The sequence below is a fragment of the Nyctereutes procyonoides genome, unplaced genomic scaffold, assembly GCF_905146905.1.
Source record: "Nyctereutes procyonoides isolate TBG_1078 unplaced genomic scaffold, NYPRO_anot_genome, whole genome shotgun sequence".
Lineage (NCBI taxonomy): Eukaryota > Metazoa > Chordata > Mammalia > Carnivora > Canidae > Nyctereutes > Nyctereutes procyonoides.
Genome location: NW_026575131.1, coordinates 36,356,831 through 36,376,973, shown reverse-complemented (window position 1 = coordinate 36,376,973; position 20,143 = coordinate 36,356,831). Strand labels below are relative to the sequence as shown.

General features: G+C 47.3%; 1 protein-coding gene across 1 annotated transcript in view; it reads left to right on the top strand.

Moving 5' to 3' along the window:
* CACNA1D (calcium voltage-gated channel subunit alpha1 D) overlaps positions 1 to 20,143 on the top strand; it is a 300,604-nt gene that overhangs the window by 202,603 nt on the left and 77,858 nt on the right. Inside the window, exons 10-16 of the mRNA XM_055342673.1 lie at positions 8,648 to 8,735; positions 9,010 to 9,069; positions 10,087 to 10,113; positions 13,617 to 13,777; positions 14,645 to 14,870; positions 15,000 to 15,207; positions 17,869 to 17,989. Coding sequence (XP_055198648.1) covers positions 8,648 to 8,735; positions 9,010 to 9,069; positions 10,087 to 10,113; positions 13,617 to 13,777; positions 14,645 to 14,870; positions 15,000 to 15,207; positions 17,869 to 17,989 — 891 coding nt within the window. The remainder of the gene's footprint in view (positions 1 to 8,647; positions 8,736 to 9,009; positions 9,070 to 10,086; positions 10,114 to 13,616; positions 13,778 to 14,644; positions 14,871 to 14,999; positions 15,208 to 17,868; positions 17,990 to 20,143) is intronic.

The window sequence follows — 20,143 nt, the reverse complement described above, 5'->3', positions numbered from 1 at the left end:
TAGGAGTTTCTTAGTGCTTATTTGTTCAACAAAAGAATGCAGAATAAGAACATCTCACATTTATCAAGTGCTTCCTGTGTGTCAGACGCTGTTCTAAGGGCAGGGGGTGCACTAATCCATTATTCCTCACAGGGCCCTGGGAGACAAGAGCTTGACAGATGGGGAAATTGAAACATGAAGAGGTTAAGTGGCTTCCTACAGTCACGTGTCCATCAAAGTGGCCAAGCTGGGATCTGAACCCAGGTTCTGCTAGTCTGCAGACGAGCCACCACTAATCCCCACATACGTATGAGCCTGTATTTGCACATGCATGTTCACATTCTTGTGGGAGAAAGTACCAGAAAGGAACTTGCTGGGTCGGAGAGGATGCCCATTTTAGAAACGCGTCCTGCCATTGGTACCCCTTGGTATTCCCGCCAGTTGTGCGTGCAGGTACCTGTTTCCTCCTGTCCTTCCCCGCTCAGCTTTCCTTCTGCTTACCCCTATTGTCCCTGCAGCTCCCCTTCTGGGCACAAGGCCCCACCCTGCAGATGAGCACCCCCCAGCTAATATCATGATATCCTATCCCAGAGCCAGAGGGAGCTGGAGACCCTAGAACTCTTTTTCTTGTGACCTAGTGGCCACAGGGGAGTTAGACTCGTAATGGTTGGTCATACCTTGCCAATGCTTATGTTACTGTATTTACTGTTTACCACTTGCTGAGGTAAGCAAAGGCTTAACGAAATCAGGTAACCTGTCGTGGTCATCCAGTCAGGTCATCAAGTGGCCGGACTGAGATTAGAGTTGGGCTGTCCAAGTCCAGAGCTCACCTTTTCAACTCCCATGTGTCCTCCCCACATAGCAATAGGGGCCAGGCTTGCCCAGCTGGTCAGTGCCCTGGACTGCTGACAGCTGCTGAACGCCCTCTTGGTGGAGTGGCCAACCCCTAGGAAGCTTTGTCTCTGGTGGATTGGTTATTTAGGACAGGTTCTTAGAGACATGTGCCTGGTGTCCTAGCTGTAGAAAGTGCACCTCCCCTCTACCAGTCAGGCCCCGAGCTGTGGATGTCCACCGTCCACCAGGGAGGAGGACAGCTCGGTTTCAAGGATCAGAGCCCAGGGATCTGGCCTCCTCCCGGGTCCTCTGGCTCTGTTTGCGTTGCTCCTGCTGCCCTCTACCGAACCTTAATGACATTGCCTGTGTTCCACCTGAAGGAGTCACAGTGGCGGACCTGCTAAAAGAGGATAAGAAGAAAAGGAAGTTTTGCTGCTTTCGACAACCCAGGGCTAAGGATCACGGTAAATGACTGAGGTTGAACTTCCCGTTGGGAGACTCCTCTCCCAGGGCTTCTGGAGCTTTCTCCTTGCACATAGGCCTGATGTGAAGTGCATGTGCCCGTGTGGTGTGTTTTTGTAAGATGCCTATGTTTCAACTGCTTTGAGCCTTGGTCATGTTGTTTTCTTCTTGTCTTTACCCCAAATGTGTGGTTTTGCCAAGACAGCATTGCAGTTTCCTTTTTGTTTGAACTATACCTTTTAAAGAAGCAGCTGAACTCACTCAGAACATTTATTTAATTCAGCATGAATGTTCTTAGATTGGAAGACAGACTTCTTAAACATTTTTCCCCAATGATCCTTTTTCATCTAAACTGTTTAGAAATTCCAATGATGTTATTTGATTGATTTTGATTTTTCTAGGTTGCATTTTTCAAATGGCCTGCTGGTTTTTCACCCTCTGGCTGGTTTGCCCAGGACATACTAAAGCTAGTAGTGCCAGTTTCAAGAATGAAGTTAAAAATATACTTCTAGGATACCAAGATTTGGGGGGCACTTGCCTTTGTGAGCAGGAATGCAGAAAGGGTTCATGTGGGGCACAGTTAATGTTCAAGCTGTGCTGGAAAAAAGAATACTAAACGTAGACCATCACTGGAAACCCTGGAGTCAGTGTCAGGACCATCTGCATGCAGAGCAGTTGATACAGACAGCTGGCGTCCTGTCCTGCCTGCCAAGCCTTCACTGTAGTCTTAGAGCAGTGCAAAGTTTTGCCTGTGCACACCACACGATTTATCTAGTTATCGCCACTGAGGTCGGCCCTGGTTGGGATGACTCTGGAGGAAAAGTCTGTTTGAGTGTAAATAGGCACACAAAGCCAACTTCCAAGGGAGCAGAGGGGACACAATGCACAAGGGAGCAGAGGGGACACAATGCACAATGCCAAGGGAGCAGAGGGGACACAATGCACAATGCACTAGTAGCCTCTGCCATTATGGGAATGCTGAGCTCATAGGCTATAGAAATGGGAATAAGCCACGGGTGGTTGGACCAAAAGTTTTTGACGTAGACAAGGACAGAGAGTATCAGCCTCCAGAGAGCAGCACATGGTGGTCCTGAGAAGAAAAGGAACCTGCATGGGGGTGGGCAGCCAGTTCCAGGGCAGAGCTGGGGCCAGCTCCCATAGGGTTAGTAGTTTACAGAAGCTTATGAAGAAGAGCTGGCCTTGATGCAGCCTTTGGAGGCCTCTGCAGGAAGGATGGACTTCAGGTAAGCAGGAAATGATGTCACTGACATAAGATAAAAATATTATCAAAGACTGAGAACCTGGGCTCTGGGCAGGTTACCATAAGATGATGAGTGGTTTGTCCCCAAAAGAGAAGAGACCTCTCCTTGGGCATGTAGGTGCTCATCCTCCTGAGCAGGAGTTTGCACCCTGTGATTTTTCAGGGATGTTTTGTTGGCTTTCTGAGGTATGCAGGGAAAGGAGGAAGCCTCATTTTCAGGAAACTTTATGTTTTGAGTGGGTGAGGTCTTTTATTGACTGAGATACCCACGGAGCCTGAAGAAGACCCCTGATGATGCTGGCAGGGCAAGGCCCTCGCATGGATGCCATGCTCCACACGTCATTAGTCATACAGGAATAATTATTGTCAGGGCATCATTCTTGCTTTAGACACAGAAACCTTGGTCTGGCCTTGACCCACATTCCCCAAGAAGAGACTGGCTTCTTTACAGCAACCAGAGTCTGTTACCCTGTGACAGCTAAGCGTGTCACCACTAGCAAGCACGGGCAAATTCCTTCAGAGGATGTCATGGCACTGCTCATGCCTGTCATGAAAATAAGATTAAAAAAAAAAAACCCATAAGATCTTGTCTTCAGTTCCCCTGTTCCCAAGGAAGGCAACCATGACTGCCACTGCTCAGTTGTCCAACCTCATGCCGCCGCCCATTGGAAGGAAGGTGTGAGAAGGTTCAGGCTACTTAGGTGTGGAGGCAGATTCTGAAAGGCATCCCTGACTATGCAAGAGAGTTTGTTCTGTGGAGAACAGGGGGGCGAGGCTCCGAGAAGCCCAGGACATCAGTGAAGGAGGCTATTTGGTGTGCCAGGCTGGAGGAGGAGGCTGGGGTGCTCTGCACTCAGTTGGCATGGGTCCCAGGGCTCCTGCGGCTGGCTGATGACTCTCGAGGGGTGCTCCCTTCCCCAGTGGCTCTGCCTGGAGGTGACCTGGGAACGCTTCTCCTGGGCAGACTTCCACATTCATGGCAGCATTCCCGAGGGGCAGTGGGCAGGGGCTTCATAATACTGCTCCTTTCCTGCTCTCTTTGCCGAGCTGGGGGAGTGCAAGGAAAACCCCCTTGGTGATGGTGGTAAAACCAGACAGCCCGTGGGTGTTTCCTCTTTATAGCAGTTCAAGCAGGTCAGAGGTAAATGGGTCTTACAGATGATATCACCCAACAGCTCATGTTCTAGATTAGCCAACTAAGCCCAAGGAGGAAGAGGGAAAAGACTTGTCCCCACATTACCTGTGACAAAGACCCAGCTTCTCTGACATTCCTTCTTGTGTCTTTTGACCTGAGCAGCCTGTATCACTGAAGGAAGTACGTTGGAGAGTTTGCTGTACCTGTTACTGGTGAACATAATTTTGAGGCTGCCTACTTGAACCCACATACAGACTCATTCACTGTGTGTGTGTGTGTGTGTGTGTGTTGGATTCCCTCTGAACTCCCAAGCCAGGCAGATTTGGTTGAAGAGTATGTTGTTCTGGACAGTGTATACAGAGGAATGTTTATGTGTTGGTGAAAATGCTAGTTAGTTGTGCTGGCCTGAGAAATAGCGAATTTCCCTGGTTTGTTTCGTGTGGCATTGCCCATAATGGCATCCAGACCCCAGCAGCAGATCTTAGAAGCAATGTGGCACACCATCCACAGAGGACTCTCCAAGAGGGGCACCCCACCTGCAGAGGCCAGGGTGGCTTTCGTCTGCAGTCCAGGGCCCACAGGGCTGCTGTCTGGCATCATCTCCTCATTGGCAGCAGCCCTCGGGTCCTATGCTCAGCACGCCCACATCGAAGCCTCGGGGTCTGCCCTGGAGCTCTTCTCGGAGATCCTGGTGCCTGGACTAGCTTGCAAAGCAGTGGCCCTGAGCTTCCTAGGTTTTCAGCAGGCAAATTGCAGTGCAAGTCAGCATCCCCTTCTAGGCACAGGCTTATCCTAATGCCTGGTTTCACCCAGATCTTGGAAATAGTTTTGTATAACTTATATTTTTAAGAAATGAAAACTTGCCCAACAGAGTTCTGAAAATTCCCTGGAATGTGTGAGGGAAAGGATTTACAGCTCCTCTGCATGCAGATGGCCCCTTGGCTTGCTTCTGCCTGTAGATGACATGCTGGAACTGAGAGGATGGTCTCTGCCTGCACCCCTAGTTAGCCTCACCACTTGTCAGCAGTTACCGTTGAATCTGGACTGAAAGGGACAGAGTGCTCGCCCTGAACGGGGCAGCCGTGATGCTATGGCAGCCAGGGGAAAGGGCGTGTGTTCCAGGAATCTTCCTCAGGGGTTTACTTAAATGTAGATTTTCATAAAGTCCCAATAGTCACCACAGCACATTGATCTTCGTTCTGTCTCTCTCTCTCTCTCTCTCTGCTGGGTTCACCTCCTGGAGGTGGTCTGCTTGTATACCAGGTTTCTGGGGGTTAATTAGGTCAGCAGGACAGCAAACCAAAGCTGATGAATGATTGTCTTGCTTGGCTTTTGGAACTCTTAGTGTGTGGCCTTTTAAGGATATACCAATATATACCAATGTGTACCAGTATTTAAGTATATTAAGTATAATTGTAAGGGCATACCAATATACATATCAACATATACCGGTATCAAAACGTATCCCAGGATGTTTAAGCATACACCACAAGCATGGCCAGGTGGGAAGCAGGAGAGCTTTCTCACACCTGGCTGTGTGTCCCGAAGCAAGTTGGTCAGGTCTCTCATCTGAAATCACAGAGATGCTTCATGTGATCTCAGAGGCCCCCTTGTAGTTCTAACAGTCTGTGACCCTCCTGTCTTGATTGTAAAAACATCTATGAAGTCCCATTGGGGCTAAGTGAAATGAAACTCATATCAATGTTTTCATATGAAAAATAATGCCCGGTACAAGTGAAGGGTGAAATGTTCATGTACAAATGAGCTTTTGCCCACTGGGCCTGCTGCCTTCATACTTTGGAGAAAGGAAATTCTCCCCTGTGCCTGGGAGGGAGAGGCTGGAACAGAGAAGAAAGGCTGCCAGGGCCCCATCAGAGCCTGGTGCCTCTGCTCAGGTCATCACGGTCCGATTCCAGGACCAGCTGAGGTCACCCAATTCTAGCATAGTCACTGTGCTCTTCATCTGCCTCCCCCTCACCGCCGCCTCAGCTCTGGCAGTGTGATGTCATTCTGGAATAACTTATTTATTATGGGTCTGTGGCACTCTTGGTGTCCAACAATTATGACGGAGAAGTTGCTATCTCTACAGCAGGTGAAGTCATACGGAGATGGCTCCTTCAAGATAGAAGAGATACAAACCAAGAGTGGTGGCCAAAGCTGACTCAGGAGTGTGGAAGATTGTTCACACTAGGTGTCTTTGTGCACGAGTGGAAGTAGTCAGGGCAAAGGGCCTGGGCTTTGCACGGAGTGTCACTTTGTTTCCAGGGAGCAACATGAGAGCTTTCTTGAGGTGACAGCTACCACGTATGAGCCCCACCAACTGCCCAACACTGTGGACCCACATAGGATGACCCAGGACTATGGGAAAATCCCCCCCGCCCCCACCATGTGTTGTATCTCACTTCCGCCCACCTGAGAGTCTGCTCTTAGCCACCGTCCTGCCTCATCTGAAGGATGGAGTCTGCCTGGGGCCAAGGGAACTTCTCTCCATCAGCGCAGCCCTGACACTGTGCCACACCATTAATCTCTCTTAGTTTCTGTGTGGGGGGTTCACCTTTATTTCCTATCTTTCCTTCCACTTGGTTCTCCTGTCCAGGGAGTAACTGGTACATTTCATTCACTAGTAGCTGGCACAGAACCAGAAATGCAAAGTGCCCCCCTTCCCTTAGGCAGCATGTAATTTATCTGTTTTGATCAGATTGTTAGAAAAAAGAAGCTTTAGCAATGACATGCAGCAACTGTACTGTTCTCGTAATGGGACACGGCCCCAGAGGGTAAGAAGCCACCAAGATTTAGCCTATTCCAAAGAAGTTTGCTCTTTTGGAAATAATAATTACAGTTCTAGGATGATCAGTAGTAGGACCGTGAAGCATTAAACTGAGAGGTGGAAGGTGGCCCTTGAGAGTGTGGAGTTGGCACCCCTACTCTCCACATTGGATATTGCAGCCTGCAGAGTGGTAGGACTGGACACAGCACAGTCAAACCCTAACTGGGGCCTATGGACCACCCCCTCTCCTGCCCTGTGTCATGCTGCTCTTGACGTCAATCCTCTGAGTTAGGAGTGACAGTAACTACCAAGAAAAGTATTGCACAGAGATGACTCACGGTCATATTTGTAGGAGTCTCCCACTGTGATTTTCTTTGTCACCGAAGAGAAGGGTGACCTAGGGGAGGAGCCCATAGCAACGAGCTTCATTGAATTTTATAATGTTTTCATCTTTTCAAGTCAGAGCACAAATCAGTCACGGAGAAGAGAATTGCATGAGCAGCTTCGTGCGTCTGTTGAGTGTGTGTCTTTATGGAGCTTTTGTTAAAGGTTTTTTCTGTGGTTGGATTGTGTGCGTTTTTTGGTTTGTTTATTTTTGTCTTTTTTTTTTGCATGGAGTAGTAAAAAATGAATCAAAGTTTGTAGTTGGTTTCTTTTGACTTCGTTGAGGAAGAAAGATGATTCTAAGAGAATCTCAGTAGTGTGATGTGGGTCTGTAATTTTGCTCGTTTTGTTTTGCTGCCTTTGCCTAAATGCTCCCAGACGTGGCTATGGAACTCCTACCTGAGCAGGCTCAGTTCCTGGGTGCCCACAGAAGGAAAAGGACTCTGTTTCTCAGTCCTCTGGGCCCACCTTCATCCTTGTTATTCACAGCGTCCCTTGCCCGAGCAGGGCCTGCGGGCACACAGCCACACCACAAAGCTCATCGACCCGGCTCCTTTGCCCTCTGTGCCTGGGCTGGCCTCAGAGCCTCCACCACGGCACTCCAGCAATACACCAGTTTTTGCAGATCGAAGCAGAGGTGTCCTGGCTAGGAGCCATATCGGCAGAGTCCACAGGGGGAAGGCCTTCCTATTGATGCCACAATGTCTATAAAGACAGTTGCTATAGTTCAAAATGATGCATCAGGGTAAAGAAGTACATGTGCTTGGGTGAATCTCCCACATTTCTGTCTTCAGTGACCCCCTCTCTCCTAAACTCCAGAGCAGAATTAGTCATTGCTCACTGTGTGCTTCCAGAGCTCCTTGCGTGGACCCCCAAATTGACTCTTTTCATAGATAATTGAAATCCGTTGGTTTTTCCAGGGCGGGTGTAGTGCTTCATGTGCCCTGCATCTCCTTCAATCCATCTTACGCTGCTTACAGGGTTGAATCAGGTGTCTGAGAACTAATGCCCACATGCCAGACGATGGTTTCCTGGGCCTCCCAGCACCATGGGTGCATTTCTATATTCCTTCTACTTCCTCTGCTCAGGATCCAGCTGTAGAAGAATGAGACATGCCCAGAGACTTTGGTGACACTGAGATCACCGTCAACTTTGCCTTCTGGCCACTGGTTGGGAGAAAACCTTACTACCTGTAAGACTGCACTTCCTTTGTGCTCTGGTTCTGGTTGCTTTGGTAAGAGCCTTCTGCACACTGGCTTCACAAGCTCAGTGGAACTTAGACATCTGATAAATTAATCGTGAGCAGAGTTCTTAAATTTTTAAAAAGATTTTGTGCTTGATACCTTCATGTCCTCCAGCATCCAATATCTCTTCTCCTTTACTATTTTTAAGATAAGAATTCGTGTATGAAGTACTAGTCTAGTCACAGACTTTCTAGACAACACCAGTTGGGGCCAGCAAAGATGTCACTGTAGCTGAGTTGTGTGGCCTCTCAGTGCACTCCCGGAAGTCAAGAAGATAAGCTGGTGTCAGGCACAGCAACTGGATTCAGTTTGGCTCCTGGGCTTTTCTTGGGAAGTGTCTGGATGGACAGGGTTTCTTCCTGATGGGGGAGGGGAGGGGCGCTGTATGGTCTATCTCAGCAGGTCAGCAGATCATGGAAGCGAAGACCCCCCTGCCATGGGGGTGCCTGGCCTCTCCCCCTTCCCGGCCCTCCTCCTGGGCTGCCAGAGGGCCTGCCTGGAGGCAGCAGTCTGCATCCGGCCCACTCCTGGGCACGCAGCACCTCCGGCGTGCCGGCTAAAGCCTTGTCTTCTCCCTGCAGCCAGCATGCCCACCAGCGAGACCGAGTCGGTGAACACAGAGAACGTAAGTGGCGGAGGCGAGAATCCAGGCGGCTGTGGGAGTCTCTGGTGAGTGTGGAGGCTGCCTGCCCTGCTGCCCCCTACTGTCTTCTTAGAGGAGCACCTGCGGGGAAGGCATCCCGGGGCCATAGCCTCAGATGCACAAGGGGTGGGTGGGCTCACTCTGGACCCCTGGGTCCCCCCTCCCTTCCCCTCCCAGGCCCCCAGGCCCCCCAGCATGTCACATGCCTCTTCCCCCAGAGCAGCCCGCCCTGCCTCCTGCCCAGGCGGAGCCTGCTGCGGGGCGGGCCAGGTAACCCGGCAATTCCACTGTGTCCACTAGGTGCTGGTGGAAAAGAAGAGGCACGGCCAAGGCTGGGCCCTCTGGGTGTCGGCGGTGGGGGTAACAGGCCTGATTTTCCTCGCAGTCTGGTGTTGGCATCAGTGCTTTGACAAAGAGCTTGTATGGCAGAGTGGCTGACAGGATGTGCTGCATATTTAAGTTTTCTTTCCCTGGCGGGTTCTCCCGACCCCCCCACGTGGTGGCTGCACAACAAGAGCCCGCCCTCCTTTGCTCACGGCACTTGTTTCTGGAGCCCACACCACCCTCTCCTAACGGTGGAAGGTGCCACCACATTCACCCTGTTGGTTTCTGTCTAGATGACCTGGCCCCCAGCAGGGACCAGCAGTGTGCAATGTGCAGAGTACGGCCTGCTTTGGAGAGTCCATGCAATTTTGTTTCAGTTGCTTCCTGCTGATATCCCTTAGGTCTTATCTCTGTAAAGTAGAGGTGGTGTTCTTAAAAGATTTTGATCTTCTTGGCAGCGATTCACACAAGTGACATGTCTTGGTCAGAAGTTTTAAGAAGTGAATTTGCCTCTGTTGTTTTGCTCTGCCCTCCCTACAACATTGTGAAGTAGGCAGGGGGATGGATTTGTCTTCCTCATTTTACAGATGAGAACACTGAAGCTTCAAAAGGTGTGCTGCTTGCCAGAACCCATGCAGTTTAGTGGATAGCAGAGCTAGGACTCCTAGTCCAGTGCTCCCTCTGCTATAGCAGCAGCAGATGCTGCTGCTGAGTGGCTGAGATGGAGCAGGGGAGGCCCCACTGACTTCACTCGGGGGAAGTGGGGTCAGGGGAGAAGAACCCCTGGCATCACAGCCTGTGACCGGGCTGTGCAGGGCTGCTGGCTAAGAGTCTTCTCTTGCCTGAACCCTGGAGGATGTCAGCCTGGCCCACCTGGCCCTGGCAGTACCTCGCCTCCTGCTCTGCTCTCACCCCTGCTGTCTCACTGGGGGTGCTGGGGATGCTGATCCCAGGCTTCTGTGCATGGCTTTTCTGATCTCTCAGCTGACGTGACGGGGAGAGTATGCTCGAGTCTTTCTAACAGAAATCCTATTCTTTTTGTCTTTCTTTTAGCCAAGCCATCTCAAAATCCAAACTCAGGTCAGTATCTTCTATTTTCTCTTAAGCCTGTGTGTTTGGTGTTCTACTTTCTAACTTCTCAATTATACATGGAGTTGCTCTGACTTGATTTTTACTTTATCCTTGGGTTAGGATGTTCATATTGAAGATCAGTTGTCCAGTAAATATTAAGCACCTGCCTTGAAGGGCAGCATAGTAGGTGCTGAAGATCTTGCCCTCAAACAAACCAGTGAGATGCAATAACGAACAATTTCTTGTCGCTAATCAACCCTTCATATTCCTTCCCAGAGTCATTTCTCAGAGATACTTCGTGTCACTTCGTTTATAAGTTTCCTGTGAGGGTGTCTGAGTGGCTCAGTAAGTCAAATGTCTGGCTCTTGGTTTCAGCTCAGGTTGTGATCTCAGGGTCCCGGGATTGAGCCCTGCATTGGCCTCTGTACTCAGCACAGAGTCTGCTTCTCTTCCTCTCCCTCTACCCCTCCCACTCACGTGTTTTCTTTCTCTCTCTCTCTCTCTCTCTCTCTCTCTCTCTCTCTCTCTCTCTCTCAAATAAATAAATGTTTAAAAAATAAGTTTTCTGTGGAGGGAGTTCCAAGAAGTCTTCTGAGGGGCCAGTGATGTTCTGTTCTTTGCTCTGGATGCAGGTTACATGTTTAGTTGGTAAAAAGTTCATGGAACCATATACCTACGATTTGTGTACTTTTCCACATAAATGTTATTTTCAACTAAAAACATTTTACCACTATATACAAAAATTAACTTGAACTGTTCATGGACATAAATGTAAAACCTAAATCTAAACATTCTAGAAGAAAACATTCAAAAGTTTTTGCGACCTTAGGTTGGGCAAAGATTTCTTGGATATAACACCCAAAAGACTGGCCATGTGAGTAGACAAGCTTCAGACCAGAAGAAAAAATTTTTGCAAAACGTTTGATAGAGGACTACTATCCACTATATAAAAAGAATAACAAATATGATGTAAATAATAAGACAACAAAAAATGGTCGATAGATTTCAATAGGCAAGTCACCAAAAAAGATATGGATGACAAATAAGCACATGAAATGAGCATTGGTCACTAGGAAACTGCAAATCAAAATCACAGTGAGACACCACCATGTACCTATTGACATTTTTTATGCCTATGAATCAAATTTTAAAATCTGACGGTACCAAGTTCTGACAAGGATGTGAAATCAGTGGGGATTCCCTTACATTCCTCCATGTTGAATGATACAGTCATTCTAAAAAAACAAATTGGCAGTTTCTTGAAAAGTTAAACATATATTTACCATATGACCTAGCAATTCTGCTTCTGAGATATTTATATAAAATGAAGATATATGTCTGCATGAGAAATTTTTATATAAGAGTTTATAGCAGCTTTGGATACAGTTGCTAAAAAACTGTAAATAACTCCAATGTCCATCAGGTTGTGAATGGATAGACAAATTGCAGTTCATTCACTGATGGAATAATGCTCAGCAATAAGAAGGAAAAAACTGATAGATACATCAACACAAATGAGTCTGGAAAGTATTCTTGCTATGTGAAAGAAGCCAGTCTCAAAAAAACTCTGTATTGTATGATTATCTTTTTAGGACATTCTGGATAAAAGAAGCCAGTAGGGACAAAAAACAGATCAGTAGTTGTCAGGGGCTGAGGTGAGGAGGGTGGGTTAACTACTACAAAGAGCTGCGATGAAAGTTCTTTGAGTGATGGAAATTTTCTACTTCTTGATTGTGGTAGTGGTTACAAACCCTATTCCTAAATATTAATAGTTGCCATATGTCTATTGCATCTCAATCTGACTTTAAAACAATTGGAAGCCCTTCCATGACTCCCTGTTGCTAGAGGACATATAAATTCCTTCATAATTGGGCCCCCACCTCACTCTCTGGCCTGATCTTTTGACACGCCTCACACACTCCCCACTCTGTGGCTGTACTGGACTGCTCTTGGTTTTCACCATGCTCTGTTTCTTCCCGTCTCAGTCCCCTCGGCCACATAGTCCCCTCCGGGTGGGGTGCCCTCCTGTCTGCCCCCTGGTGAACTCTTATTCTGTTATCCAGAGCCAGCCCAAATCTCAGCTTTTCAGGGAGGCCTTTCCTGACTCTTGCAAAGAGCACTTAATGCTCCTGTCTCTTTGCTCCTGTACCCAGGACCCTGAGAATAGCACTTAGGAGGGATTTATAATTGTTATTTGCCCCAGCTTTGCTGCTTTTCAAGGTCAGAGGCCACAGGACAGTGTGCCTTCATCTCTATATATCCAGTGTCTGGAGTCCCATGAGGGGCAGGATGAGAAGTGCCACTGGACTTTAAGAGATGGGACGGTGAGGCCTCTGAGATTTGGGAGACACTCAAGACTTGTCACTACAGCATAAATAGACCTAACACTGGTTCTTTTTCAGACCACCTTACTTGTGTGTACTAAATTATGCATCACAGGAGAAACAGTGGGATTTTTCTACACTAGTCATCATGTTTCTAGCCACTATTACCACTGAAAACTGCATAGCAAGAGCAAGAACAAAATGCCCTTCTCTTGTTCTAGGTCTTGTTGAAGAGTTGGCACAAGTAATTCTTTGCCCGGTCCCTGGGTTATGTGTTTTTAACATAGCCACGCAGCTGAGTTAGCCAGGGCTGGAGCTTGCACGTAGCCTGGGGACTCCTCTGACCTGGGCCACTAGAGGAAGTACCTACCGCCCCTGTCCATGAGCCCAGCCTGGACGGGGCCGACATTGCCAATCGGCTGGCATTTTCCTGGGACCCACTTCACTGTTCCATCCTGTGGCAGAGAGGGAATACTTACCCTAATTATAAACCGGAACTGAAAGTCAGTAGAAGACATGCTACTTGTCTGTCTGGCTCGGCTCATTTTATTTGTATGAAAACACAATTCAATATTGGCTCTTCTCCTGAAGGTATATTTTGAGCATCACTAGTTAGAAAGGGCACCTGATGACTCAGTATAAAGACTCATGTCCTACTCAGCTTTGACAAGTGTGCCAGGCTCCAGAGAAACCTCCCAGATTTAAGAAAGGACTAAAAGTTTCCCTAAAATGAGAACTGGGTTGGGAGCACTTTGCTGCCTGATAAATTCTGTACGATGATGGAGATGCCACAAGAGATGTGTATAATAACCCAAACGGCTCTCTGCACACAGAGTGTGAACAGATCCATGTGCCATATGGTAGGAATGTGAACTGCATAGATGTGTGCAGCCTCACTTTTGCATCTGCAGACAAATCTATGAATATCTAGATTTTTCTAACTGGTTTAAGGACTGTGTATGGCAGACTATGGAGTTGCCTAAAGCCATAGGAAGGAAACTGGTAGCATGATCAGGTCAAGATGACGCTTGTAAAGTCAGGTTTAAAGACTATAATTTCTATGCCTTCCTTCCTGTACCCCCTGGTCTTTATCTCTAGAGTTAAAGATGATTTATTTCTCTATAATGTCTATTGGGCATGCAGATGCCATGTCTGCCATTCATGGAGTCACGTTTGCTTCTCTCATAGCCGACGCTGGCGTCGCTGGAACCGCTTCAATCGCAGAAGATGTCGTGCTGCTGTGAAGTCTGTCACGTTTTACTGGCTGGTTATTGTCCTGGTGTTTCTCAATACCTTAACCATTTCCTCTGAGCACTACAATCAGCCTGACTGGTTGACGCAGATTCAAGGTGCGAGCAGAGGCTGTTTTCTTTTTGTTCTGATTCTGAATTAGGGCCTCCTGAAGCTGTCCAACTGTAGTTTAGTCTTATCTGATCAATGTGTAATGACAGGACATTTCTGGGGGCATAGAAGACAGTGGAACCATCCAGAAACAGGTGCAGCCCACGTGGTATGCAGAACGAAGCACTCTGGGGCCGAGTCTTAACCCTATGACAACCTAGGGTCAGGGAATCTTGTAGTTGGAAGGGACCTCATCTCCCTTCTCCCTGTCCCCACTGGCAACTTTCTTTTCCCACATGGTATTCTTGGCAAGTGTCTGTTGCTCCCTTACGTAGAGAGCCCCAGCAGTGCAGTACAGGAGTTCACCCCCAGACACCATCCATTCTGAGTTTGTCAGTTGTGATCTATGGGGAGGTCCTATTTCTGGCCAGCTCTCCAGCCTGCTGCAGTTAGAAGTGACCTTGATGGACAACTGCTTTTTATATCATGGTGCCCTAAGCAAGACCAGACTGGCCTTTCTATGACTGAAACAAAAAATATAATACGCTGGTAAAATGCAGAAGCACAAGCTTTTAGGTCTAGAGAGCATCAGAGAGTGTATGGTAAACTGCTCCTCCCCATTTTATAGTCAGTAAAACTGAGGCCCAGAGAACTCAAGGGACTCCTCCAGAGTCCCACAGCTAGGTGGTAGCAGAAGCAGGACTGGAACCCGGCGGACAGACCATAAACATTGGTGCCACATTTCTGTAATGGGGGCCATAGCAAAGACTGGGGCAAGGTTCTAGGGCATTTCCAGCAGAGACTGGTGGGAAGGGGTTCTGAGGAGGGAAGGCAAGTCTGAGCCACGCCCACAATCAGACCCTTTGTCTTTACAGATATCGCTAACAAAGTCCTCCTGGCTCTGTTCACCTGCGAGATGCTGGTAAAAATGTACAGCTTGGGTCTCCAGGCCTATTTCGTCTCTCTCTTCAATCGGTTTGATTGCTTCGTGGTGTGTGGTGGCATTACCGAGACCATCTTGGTGGAGCTGGAAATCATGTCTCCTCTGGGGATCTCTGTGTTTCGGTGCGTGCGCCTCTTAAGGATTTTCAAGGTGACCAGGTGAGAGCGCATGCATCTCGCTGCAGGTGTTTTCTGGCTGGGGGGGTGGCGATCAGCCTCGCCCTGGCCCCGTGATGTCTGCTGTGTCCCGTGGGCGTTCTGCGCTCACAGCCCCATCTTGACTTGTAGGCACTGGACTTCCCTGAGCAACTTAGTGGCCTCCTTGTTAAACTCCATGAAGTCCATCGCTTCGCTGTTGCTTCTGCTTTTTCTCTTCATCATCATCTTTTCCTTGCTTGGGATGCAGCTGTTTGGTGGCAAGTTTAATTTTGACGAAACACAGACCAAGCGGAGCACCTTTGACAATTTCCCTCAAGCCCTTCTGACCGTATTCCAGGTGAGCCCTCGCGAGGAGCCCATGTGAGCCGCCGTCTTGTCCCTCCTCGACCCAGGAAGACAGGATGAGTCTGCCGCGATTAGTGACCTCTGCCCCAATAATGCTCTAACAGACCTTACACCACGGAAGTCGATTGTTGAGCACCTGACTCCAGCTATCCATGTGGCGTGATGTCGCGTGTTTGTAAGACCACTGGACAGATGACAGGATAATAGACCAAAAACTTCTGTTTGATTTGTGAGGTTTCTGTGAGATAGGCTCTAAAATCCTCTTCCTGTTCTTTGTGAATTTTTGATTGCAGGCAAGTTTTGTGATCCTGGCTCACACGGATTTGTGCAAAGAGATGAATTCTAAAGCCCTAATGCTCCGGTGTGTAGTCAGAAGACTCAGGGTGATAAAAGAGTTGTGACAACCTTCTGCCCCTTTGTTTCTCCCTCCTGTCATATAATGGGGACACACAGGCTCTGAGCATGTCCATGCCATTGGGGCCTGTGAAGGCCGCCAGGCTGAGAAGGAGGAACAGTGGACTCTACACTCAAAGCAGCAGCCTCCACACGCCGCCTGGCTTTAAGCTGCGGTGTTCTAAACCCCCTCTTCCTATGTTTTGAGCTGAAGCCCTTCCTTGAACAGAGTGGCAGACAAATTTTAAAGACCCATCTGCCCTTGTCACTTTTCTCACGTTGTCAGTGATTTCCAGAGCCCTGCTGGGGAGGCATGAAGGCCTGGTAGGAGGGACTGTAGACGTGGACATCCAGGTCTCCTGCTGGCTCTTTCAGTGCTCAGCCCTATAACCTTGGAAGGTCATTATTTTTTTGTGAGGAGGAAAAAAAACAAAAACCAAGATACTAGAGATCTCTATAAGATTCATTTCTGCTTAGTCATTTTGAGGTGAATAGAATTGCTAGCCCTGCGATAGACCATACTTTTTTTGAAATATACTTTAATTTTTGGATCATACTTAATTTTTAGCCACTGATTATTCTTTTTTCTGCTTTCTTTCAGAGAAACGTATACAGTGGTGGTAGTTTTTGGTAGTACCCATGTCTGACACAAAATTCAAATGCTTACAAAAAGGATATAAAGTAACAAATGAGTCTCCTTCCCACCCAGCCACCAATTTCTCCTTCTAGGAGCAACCACCATTGAATAGTTTCCATGTAATCTTTGAGATACATTTGCTTATAGATGTAAATCAATTAACCTACCAACTGACCCACCTCCCAATGAATGTGATATGACGCAGATGGTAGCTCATTTTACATGCTGTTTTCCGGCTTCTTACCATTTAAAGTGTCCTTAGGAATCTGCCTTTTTGGTCCATAAGGGTCTGCCTCCTACTTTGGATTCTGCACACTCTGTGGCTTTCCCCTAACTTATGTAACTAGTCCCTAGCCAATGAGTATTTCATTATGTCTGGCCTTGGCTTGGTGAGTGACCTCGAACACATACCATGGGCACATGTGTGAACATAGACATGTAGTGTAAATATTCCAGAAGTGGAATTACTGGCTTGAAGGGTGTGTGTCCATTTCCGACACTGACACTCTTGCCCAGCATCTTCCTCAAAGTAGTGTCAGTCCATCCTCCAGGGGTGGGGCATGGATGCTGTCCCACAACTCACTACTTCTTACCACAATGGGTGTTCAAACTTTTTGATGGTTGTCTGACAGGTGAAAATGGTATCTTATAGCTTTAATGCCTATTTCTCTTATCAGGAGTGAACTTGAATGTCTTCATGTGATTAAGAGCCACAAAGTTCCTTTCCAGGGAATTGCTTTATCTTTTGAAATCATTTGCCCATATTTCTCTTGGGTTGTGAGCCATGACTATTTTATTTTTTAGGTGTCTAGTTCAGATAGACAATACAGGAACACATATACTCCCTCTCTGGAAGATAGTATGGTTTTATTTTTATTTATTATTTTTTAGATAGTATGTTATTAAAATGCTATTTAGGTTCATCTGATTCTACCCAGATGACAGATTGAGTTATGAGACATCATCAGTAGAGAAAGTTCCATGTGAAATTTCAGATAGCTATTAGTATCTGCTCATGAAATAGTTTATAAATTTACATGAGATACTTGGAATTCCCTGCTTCTACAAATTCATGGATCTAATTCTCCATTTCTAGAGTAGATTAACCATGTGGAATAGTAGGCAACCATTAAGAAGACTGAAGGCACTTACCGACACAGAGGGTCTCCAGAATATATTGTTGAGTGGGGGAGGGGGGAGAGAAAAGGCAAATGCAGAAAATTCATATAGTATGACATCCTTTATGCCTAATAAATCTTAGAAGATAATAGCTACCTCTTTCCTTTGGGTGCGTATCTGTGTGTTTATGTACACAAAGGTTTTGGAGAGGGGCACCAACAGCATGTGCTGGGGGGGATGTTAAGAACTGCAGTGTCATCAAAGACTACATAAGTCGTACGTGTAGTATTACTTTATTTCCATGTCAAGAATTAACTCTTGTGTCTGTGTAATTGAAAACAGTTTTGAAAAGTCTATGGGATAACTGATGGATTTGCTGAATGCAAATGGGGCAGTGAAAGGCAGCTCAATGCAGATTTGGGTGGCCCCTAGGAGGCTGTGGCGGGCCATCGGGAGCTGCAGTCCAGCTGCTGTGTGTGGGTGACCACAGTTTTGGCCTCTTAGATCCTGACAGGGGAGGACTGGAACGCCGTGATGTATGATGGCATTATGGCCTATGGCGGCCCGTCGTCTTCGGGGATGATCGTCTGCATCTACTTCATCATCCTCTTCATTTGTGGTAACTGTATCCTTCAAGCTGACCGGGGGCTTTGTCATCATCATTTTGTTTTGTTTCTCCCTGTCTGAACTACCCTGAGGTGGTGGCAGTGGTGGTGGGTGTGATGGTGGCCACAAGTGGTGGTGATGGTGTGCTAGCAATGGTGGTGGTGGCCTTTGGGGTGGAGAAGTGAATGCTTTTACCTTATTAGCTCAATATATGTTCTCCTTTACTGTCACTGGGACAGCATAATGGGGTCAGAGTTGCAGTAGGCTTTGAGAAGTGAGCAAGCTGGGGAAGGGAACATGGGACAGTGCATGGGCTATGCCCATCTTCACCCAGCTTGACATCACAGCTCCTACACAGATCCCAAGGGAAGGCTTAGGGCAGAGGTGGGTTATCCTCCATGCCATCATGCTTGGGAGGTTAGGGGCACATCTGTGTCTCTTAAGACCTTTCCTGACCAGTGGGACCATTGATCATTAGTGACTTGACATAAGCTCCTCGGACCTGATGTGGCTTTGCTGATCTGTACAACTCGGGGGATCAAGTATCCATTGGCTAGCTGCTGTATTGGGCTATGAGCTCTTTTCTGAGTACCCTTTACTCCTTTTCCTTGGCAAAAGGCACTCCCTAATTCTAGACTTCTGCAAATGTGGGTCTCTCTTTCCCTCGATCAAACCCTTTATGACCCTATAACTTTTGGTTGTGTCTTTCTCTCTCTGACCTCCCTAACTGCCACAAGACCTGGCATATGGAACTCTCAGTGAGGGTTTGGCAAAAGAGCAGTTGTACAAACATGTGAATACTACCTCTTGGTCTTTATCTTTTTATTTTAAAGAATTCTCTCTGGATTCTTCTCCTAAGAAGCCCCAGATTCCTTTAGCTCTTCACCCCCCCCCTTAATTTTCTTGGTTCATTAGTGAGTTGTCTTCTATGTAGAAGCTCTAGTACAAACTTCTAAGGACAATACATAGAAACCCCACTAGTTCCTCAGGCAGCTTGAACACCCCTCCTACCCAGAGATGAGCTCTCCTACCCGATTTTATCCTTATAGCTCCTACTACACGTGGGGGGCCAGCACCTATTTGGGATGAGTGCTTCTCCATCCCCTCAGCTCAACAATAAACTTGTTGAGTCAGGAATCTTTTCTTTGTATTAACATGTCTCATGGCTTATTGTGGAGGGTCTTGCACATAGCCCTTGGTAAATGCTTGTCAAATGAACGATCAGTATTCATTTTTTATTGTACTCTCCTCGATGAACCCTTCAGGCCAGAGCACTATACTGGCTTTAGGTCTGCAGAGAAGTATTCCCTGGCTCCCCTCATTCTGGTTACACATTGTGGTTTTGTTTTGTTCTGTAATACATATATTACTATCTGAAATGCTTAAGTAGTTTATGTTCTTTCTCACTCAACTAGAATAGATGCTCCATGGGCGTAGGGATTCCTGTTCATCATGTCTCTAGCACCCAGCACAGTCCCCAGCATGTTGGAGGTGCTTGGGTGTTTTGAATGAATTCCAAAGTATGCCACTCTTTAGGAGGGTCTGGGTAATGCCTCTAAATATAGATGATGGGTGTTTACTCTTGGAAACCATTTTATTTATAAACTTGTAAGATTTCTCTATGGTTTATTACTCTGGATGTGCTTTCCACTACCCAAAAGAGTTTGGTGTCATTGCAAGACTGAGGATACCATATTTATTCATTGAGCTCATTGGTAGGAATTCTCAATTGTGGTTAGTCTTGCACTAATCTCTGCCTGAGCCACGATTACCCCACATGTATCAGAGGAGTGCTCGTGTTACCAAGCCATCACCCAGCCCAGGACAGATTGCTTCCCTGAGCTCATTACAAGCTCTGCTTAAAACATAGTCTAGCATATCAAAGGCATTTTGAACGTTTTCATAGAATTTGTTCATGGGGGATCCCTGGGTGGCGCAGCGGTTTGGCGCCTGCCTTTGGCCCAGGGCGCGATCCTGGAGACCCGGGATCCAATCCCACGTCAGGCTCCCAGTGCATGGAGCCTGCTTTTCCCTCTGCCTATGTCTCTGCCTCTCTCTCTCTCTCTCTCTCTATCATAAAAAAAAAAAAAATTTGTTCATGGCTCTCTCCTCTTAAAAGACCTGAATAGCTTAGTCAAACACAACATCCTCTGGAAGTTCTCTCATCACCAGT